At 39.4% G+C, this 7,251-nt stretch overlaps 1 protein-coding gene and 1 long non-coding RNA gene across 4 annotated transcripts; one reads left to right on the forward strand and one right to left on the reverse strand.

Moving 5' to 3' along the window:
* Positions 1–160: 160 nt before the first annotated feature.
* Positions 161–6,569, reverse strand: armc3 (armadillo repeat containing 3). 2 transcript variants are annotated; one of them, XM_057013343.1, is made up of 19 exons: positions 6,461–6,569; positions 6,287–6,342; positions 5,947–6,070; positions 5,682–5,807; positions 5,232–5,300; positions 4,975–5,147; positions 4,689–4,883; positions 4,423–4,606; positions 4,162–4,314; positions 3,963–4,071; positions 3,615–3,864; positions 3,366–3,502; positions 2,989–3,157; positions 2,777–2,871; positions 1,843–1,926; positions 1,232–1,312; positions 894–1,061; positions 612–774; positions 161–514 (listed from the first exon to the last, which is right to left on the reverse strand). In XM_057013343.1, exons 1-19 carry the CDS (start codon positions 6,465–6,467, stop codon positions 308–310), a joined length of 2,550 nt encoding a protein of 849 aa, XP_056869323.1. In that variant the 5' UTR covers positions 6,468–6,569; the 3' UTR covers positions 161–307. The 2 variants fall into 2 exon arrangements, with proteins under 2 accessions (XP_056869323.1, XP_056869322.1); XM_057013342.1 differs by having other exon boundaries at positions 1,843–1,929.
* LOC130514008 (uncharacterized) lies at positions 1,055–4,160 on the forward strand. Of its 2 annotated transcripts, XR_008946886.1 has the most exons (3): positions 1,055–1,771; positions 1,892–1,959; positions 3,640–4,160. It is a non-coding gene; the product is annotated as an uncharacterized LOC130514008 (long non-coding RNA). The 2 variants fall into 2 exon arrangements; XR_008946885.1 differs by lacking the exon at positions 1,892–1,959.
* Positions 6,570–7,251: the final 682 nt, after the last annotated feature.

Consider the following 7,251-nt stretch of genomic DNA (forward strand, 5'->3'; position numbering starts at 1 on the left):
AGTAAACCAAACAGGATCAAAGAAAAATAAGAATTATTGTTCATTTTCAAACTGGTGCTAAGCAGTGACTTAAGTTACCTCAAGCAACCCTGACATCTGCCCCATCAGTTTTCAGAAAATGTAATTTTAATAGTTTGGGGGGAAAAAATGAACATCCAGCTTTTAAAAGTTTTACAGTTTTTATTTAAGGATATGTACAAAATGCACAGTGTCACCTTTATCAATGTCTTAAACTAGTCTGAAATATTAGGCCTACTAATATATGTAGATATATCTTAATATAATTCCATGTTACATCAGTGCGTATTCATATAGACTGATATTGCACAGTAGCTGGGGTGTTGACTGCCAGCATGCGTCCAGGCTGGTGCATGAGGTCCACAATATAGCCAGCAGGCTCTGAAGAACTGGCATCATTAGAGGAATCCCCAGGCGACAGGAGCACCTCATTCCAAGCTCGGTTGTACTCCCCTCTGTTGAGTGTGCAGTTCAGTCTGATGCTGTCAGCTAGAAACTAAAATATAACAGATGGGTCAGGATATGAAGATTTGAAATATAGAGTTCTGATCAAGGCTTGAAAACCATAAAAAAAAAAGAAGCTGAAGTTACACCTTGAAGAGGAGAGCTCTGTGACAGAAAAATCCATATCTGACTAGACCAATTGGAATAAGGTTTGACTGGAGCTCTACTTTCAGTTCACTGAGGTGCAGCCCCCATGGAAATTCATGCAGCTTCTCCATTTGTACTTCTCCACCCATGACTTCACTGACCAACCTGACACCAACAGCCACACACAGAAGTGGTTAAATCCGTTGAACGTTAGCGTTAACTTCCAAATGTATAATAGTGGAAATTGATCAGCATCAACTGATGTTGACTGGATGAGTTCTGACCTGGCCAGAGCAGCAAACTTCTCCCTTTCATCATCCAATGAGAGGATGGATTCTTCAACCTCTTTGACAAGACCTTGTAATGTTGTATCATCCTTCATCTCCCACGGGGTGTCTTTAGGGCTCAGAGGGAAGACCATGTCTTTTGGACTGTTATCTTCTTTCTTCTTTCTGTATAGTGAGACAAAGAATTGTTGAAAGATACTTTTAATCAGCAGTGGTCAAAATTCCTGCAAAATATATTTCATGAATAAATATACGGTACTGTAAATGTCATTTAGAATTCAACCCTCTGATTTACATCTACATGAGTCTATATGAGCATAAACTCAGGCTCTTACTTTGGTGTTTTTTGACTTGTCTTACTGGTGGAAATCTCTGGAGAAGCGTCCTCTCTGCCTTCATATTTGGTCACTGGCTTTCTGCCAAATAATAATAATTTTAAAAAAAACATTTAATTGCAGGAATGAAAAGGAAAGACATAAAGTAACAATAAGGATAGTGACATTATGGTTTTTAATTAAGAATTTTATATCTGCACAGGTGAATAATGCTAAGGGAATAGATTATTTCCTCCTTTTTAACAGTTGATATATATCAAATGTAACATTATACTGAACTGTAGTACACAGAAAGCAGCTGTGGCACAGTACTTTGTGGATAACATGAGACAGTGTTCTCTGTAGGTTTTGTATGCTTATTGGTGGGGGTCCAGGGTGAGTAGTAGAGCAGCCCTGACTTTCACAAGTCTCTCCAGACACCTCATGATTTTCAGTGTCAGTCCTACGATCATGTAATCATTATTAAGAACTGTTACAGCCGCCGGCTTTGGGACCCTCTGGGAACAGCTTGGAACAATGCCTGAGCCTCAAATGATGTTGGTAAGTTTACGTGACAAAATGAGTTTAATTTATGTGGTTCTATATTTACGAGCATAAACTCAGACTCTTACTTTGGTGTTTTTTGACTTTTCTTGTTGCTGGTGGGCATCTCTGGTGAAGCGTCCTCTCTGCCTTCATTTATGGTCACTGGCTTTCTGCTGAAAAACAACCAAACAGGGATGAAAAAGGTAGAGAAATAAAAAGAAATAAAAAAGACATTAAGCAAAAAACAGTGACAAAATATTTTTAAGTACTGTATATATACACTGGTGCATAATGCTCAAAACAATTAGGAGAATAATTAATTTCCTCGTTTTTAGCAGTTCATAAATGTGAACCATTACTGAACATCATTATACAACAGTCGTTATACAGTATGTCACAGCAGTTACTATTCTTAACTAGGTGGCACCTTACATTGTGGTATAGAGAGGCAAATATAAGCAAGGCCTTTGAGATGTTCACCTAAAATACCGTACTATATATTTACCTTCTAGCAACAGGAGCGGAACCCTAAATTTTCACACTCCTGTACACTCTTTGTAGCTCAGGGTTGGATTACATAACACACTGTTTAAAAATGCTGAGATGCTGCCAGTGTGTGTGCTCATGTAAGGAGGGACAATGAGGGGGCAGAGGTACCCAGATGGGGAAACTTGGTACTAAAGTGTTCAGTACATGTGTATTATGTGAAACAGTTTAGGAAAACCTTCAAAAAAGCCCATGTTTCTTGGTTGCACATTTATAAACATCGTGTATCTTTTGGAAGGTGGGGTGGGGGGGGGGGGGGGGTGTTCAGTGAGGCCACACTAATAGTACACTGTCAGCAACAGAAGCTGAGAAAAAGAAGAGTGGACCATTTGATTGAAGGAGACAAGGAGGGAGTGAGAGTCGTTTAGTTGCCTAGATAACTTATACTAGTGTGCATAGAGGCTAATTCCATACCTCTCAACATTAAGCAGAGTTCCTCTCTCAAAATGAACTTATGAAAACATGAAGACATACCCTACACCCGAGTTGATAAAAATGATGGGCCGGCGATTATTAACTGGCTGCTTGGAGAGTTCCTCCAAAGTTAATATCTTATCCACTGCTTGAACCTAATAGACATAGAAGATAAACAGATTTCATTAGGTTAGTTGTAGATTTAGTTTTAGTTTGTAGATTTCCACTGATTTAAAAATACCTTTTTTGACATATAAAAACTGTTTACACACCTTCCCAACATCATAGAAGCCATCAGTGATTTTGTCAGTAGAGGCCAAATGACCCATCAGCGCATATTTAACAGGTAGGTTGAAGTTAAGAAGGGTGATCAAGGCCATTTTACTAAATCTACTCCTACGGTTCTGTGATTGGTTGATATCCTGAAGCATTTCCATTGCTCTACAAGTCACAGAAACACAACAAATGCAGACATTTACATGAAAAAAACAGTTGTCAGTGACGCCAACACAAAATCCACACGCTACCCTCCACTGCCACCTTCTGAGTATTTGGGGAATTACACAACTTTAGCTCCAACAAAACTTCCCGTTCCTCCTAATAATGACACGTTAGTTTATCTCAACCGTCCATCAGTTCTGTTTTTTACCCAAGTTGGTAGATCTGAGCAGCGGTGGGTTCATCACTGGCAAAGGTTTTAATAGCAATGCATGCATTTTGTAACACTTCCTTGTCGTTGGATCGGAGTAAGTTGACAAGTGGTTGAAGGCCTCCAGCAGACTGTAGCTGGAGAACAGACAAAAATTCTCAGCAATCTGGTGATGCATTTAATTGAAAAGAAATGACTTTCAGGTTTGGTGAACTGTTATTAATTACCAATATACTGTACAATACCAACCTGTGTCCGTGTCTTTGTCTCACAGGCTAGTGCTAACAGGCAATGCAATGTGTTGACCAGAACCTGCGTGCTTGTGGAATTGAGAGGCTCCACCAAAGCTTGAATGCCTCCATGGGATAAAATGCTGCAACGGATGACTTTCTGCTCTGCCATGTTGCAAAGTGCAGCAGCAGAATTGGCCACTATTGCAGGACCTCCTCCACAGAGCTGACTGATAAGTTTTTTGTGCCCCCCTGCTTCAAAAACAGCCCTGGAACAACACAGGACAACAAGGTGAGCTCTACTGCCAGCCCAATGATGGATGCCCTCTAGCATGATAACCAAAGTCCTCATTTGATTGTCACTCACAGTGCATTGAGATTACTGCTGTTTGTCAGACCACAAAGAGCCCGTGTTGCTTCTTCTTTCAGACCAACATTCTCAGAGTTTAGCAACTTGACAATTTCAGGAATTGCTCCTGCAACAGATCAATCCCATATGTTCACACATCACTATTGTGTTTGTGTGTCTGTGTTACAGTGTTTTAACATAAATGTCCTGTGTATACCCCGGTCTCTGAAGCAGTCTTTGCTGGCTTGATTGGGACTCATGACCTTCACAGCCTCACAGATGGCTGCTTTCACAATATTATCCTCTGCTGCAGAGAGGAGATTCACTAGAATCTCCTCCACGTTGTGCTTTTTGAGCTTTGGACTGTCTGCTACACACATCACCACCACCATTTACATGCACACAAAACACAGACAGCAATAATAATTACCCTTAGGGTTTACCATTCTCTAAAGGCCATTTCTTCTGTCATATTTACATTTCTCAGCAACCCTGGTGATGCATTTAATTGCAATGAAGTGGATTTCAGGTTCGGTGGACGTCAGAATGAATTCTATCAGCCTCTCCAAGCCTCCATTCTGATGGATCTCTTGTTCACTCTCACTGTCACTCAGGCAGTTAAAAAATACCTGCAAGGCCTCAACATGGAGGTCAGTGAAGTCCTGCAAAGACAAACATAAGAGGAAACTCATTTTACCAAAGGAAAATATTTTACCACAGGTTTGAGCATTTGCACATACATACTGCATTACTGAGGATATCCATCAGCTTCTCAAGTCCCTGCTGCTCTCTGAAGGTGATGAGTGTCTTTTCCTCAGTGGTAATATATTGCAGAGTCTTTAAAGCCAAATGCTGAATAACAGGGAACTCTGATTTTAACAGATCAAGAAGTGAATGGAGGACACCCAACTTATGCACCTCTTGGGAAGTCTCCTGATCCTTTTAAAGACATAGAATTAATTACAAATCAATAATGTGGCTGATAAATTCACAGCTTGTAAATTGTGTTGAGAGTTTTGATGTGATCTACCTGAACGAGGTTGTAGATGACCTCCAGGGAATTCTTCTGGACATCATTATCTGGGCTGGAAAGGAGCTGGACTAATGGTGGCAGACCTTTACTGTCAATGATCTTGGCTTTAAAGTCATAATCCACTGAGAGTGAGGCCAGACACAGCGTTGCAAACTCGTGAACCACGACATCTTGAACAGGACAGAGAAGACAAAGCTACGAGCCCATTCATTCACAGACGTTCTCTATTTCCATTGATGTCTATCCTGACTCACCTTCAAGTGAGAGACTGTCCACAATGGATGGAATGACTTCTATTTCTTTGAGTGCATTTTTTACTTCACCTTACAGTTGAAGAAAAAATGAGAAAAAATCCCCACAATTTAGTGTTTGTTCTGTAAATCATCAACAAATGCAACAAAACAATGTCCATGTAGATTCCATTCATCCAGGTAAAATTAGTCCATAAAAGTCAAGTCAAGAGTCAACTGGACTGATGAAAGCATGTGGAAGACATTTTTGAAAAAAACACTAAGATAAATTGTCCATAGGGGTCCCTGATGAGCCATACAGCAGCCCATGTCCATTCATCTGATGAAGAGTATTCCCAATTCTAAAACTGTTATTACATTTCAGAAAGTAAGAAATGGAAAGACAGGATGTTCATCTGTACACAGAAATACAAAGATTGAAAATATTTGTTAATTTCTTGCTGCCCGACTCACTGCTGGTGGCCATTGTCCCCAAGGTTATTATAGCTTTACGTCTGACCAAGACATTGCTGTGAGCGATGAGCTGACACAGAGGGTCCAAAGCCCCAAGTCCCACCAGAGACACTTTGTTTTCCTCACCTTACAAAAAGGACAAAAGACTAAATTGAGACATTCTCCAGGATGCATTTTTGACCTAATTTATACAGAGATAATTTATGCAGGGATACTGCAGACAGCGAATGTATCATTTATTATTAAAGAAAAAGGCCTGCTATACCTTTCTCAGCAAATATGCGGATTCCATTACAGGCCTTGACTAAGATGTGCTCCTCTACAGAGTTTAGCAAGAGCACCGCTGTGGCTGCTGTTTTACTTTCAATGTGCAGAGGTGAAAATTGAGCCTAGGAAGAGAAAAACGCCAATGTTCTCTTTGTACAGCACGTTTTTCAGGCCCGGCACCTTTTAACAGCTGCTATATTGATACAGAAATCAAAGCGAATTGTCAAATATGGTGTATTTTATTAAGATTCTCCCACAAATTACCACACTATATGTTCCTAGTTAAACAAAATACAATTATTAAGGGGTGAATGTAGGATTTCCTAATTTGAGCTCACCATTTCATTGGTTGAGGAATCGATTTCTTTTGTTACTTTCATCTCCGTTCTGCGGTCTAAAGAGGAATTGCAGATTAAAAACTCATCTTGTGTTTGCTCGCTCAACTAATTTACCTGAATCACAAATTAAGTTTTAAAAATAAAACACCGTTTAAAACACTCGGTATGACTTACTTGACATTTTTAAACAACCCACGATGTTTACAGATGAAGCGAAGTGGACGACTTCAGTGTTTTATAGAAGTAGTGTCAGTGTTGGACACCGAGAGCGACACTGCGTTGCTATGCAACGGACCTCGCGTGAGAGTACGGTACTTACGGTATTGGCTATTTCCCACGAGTTAAAAGCAAATTGTTGCGGTTAGTTGAAGCGATTTAAAGCTTTTTTGGTGTAAAATGCTAAATTTTACTGGGGAATATAGGAATGAATGGATAGCGTGAATGTTCGCACAGCCTTTATTCAATTACAACGGTTAGAATTCTCAAGGCCCATTTGTTTGGAATGCGTGTCTATTTTAGTTGTTATGGTAAAAGTACTGAGTGAACTGATTTTATAAAGCAAAGGACTTTGTTTTTGGGTTTTAGTTCTTAGTATTAAGAAAAAACAAATCTTATTGAACACGATTAAAGTATTTTAAAAGATGTTTTTTTCATAACAAATTTACGACATGTTAAATTTAGAATCAAATAATAGTCTCTTCCTAAAAAAAAAGACATTACTCAAAGCATTTTGTCTTTTATCTTGACCATAACTGTAATGAATTCATGCATGCACAGTGCATTTCTTTTCTTGGATGATTGGATGGTGTATATCCCCCCGTTATTACCATATTACCACACATTTCCATTTGGCATTGGTCTTCTGTTGTCACTCACTGGAATCCCAGCATTCCTAAATGTGCACACTCGCAGAGGAATGTGCAAATCTTATTCCTGAATGATTAATATATAACCTGTCAACAGAA

This window comes from Takifugu flavidus, chromosome 17, assembly GCF_003711565.1.
Source record: "Takifugu flavidus isolate HTHZ2018 chromosome 17, ASM371156v2, whole genome shotgun sequence".
NCBI classification, from domain to species: domain Eukaryota; kingdom Metazoa; phylum Chordata; class Actinopteri; order Tetraodontiformes; family Tetraodontidae; genus Takifugu; species Takifugu flavidus.

Excerpts from the sequence above, each read along its gene's own strand:
- armc3 (XM_057013342.1), bottom strand. Across the intron at positions 5,148-5,231 it reads GGACAGTCTCTCACTTGAAG|ATGTCGTGGTTCACGAGTTT; the intron begins GTGAGTCAGGAT and ends GTCCTGTTCAAG. Across the intron at positions 3,158-3,365 it reads GCTCAGATCTACCAACTTGG|AGCAATGGAAATGCTTCAGG; the intron begins GTAAAAAACAGA and ends TGTGACTTGTAG.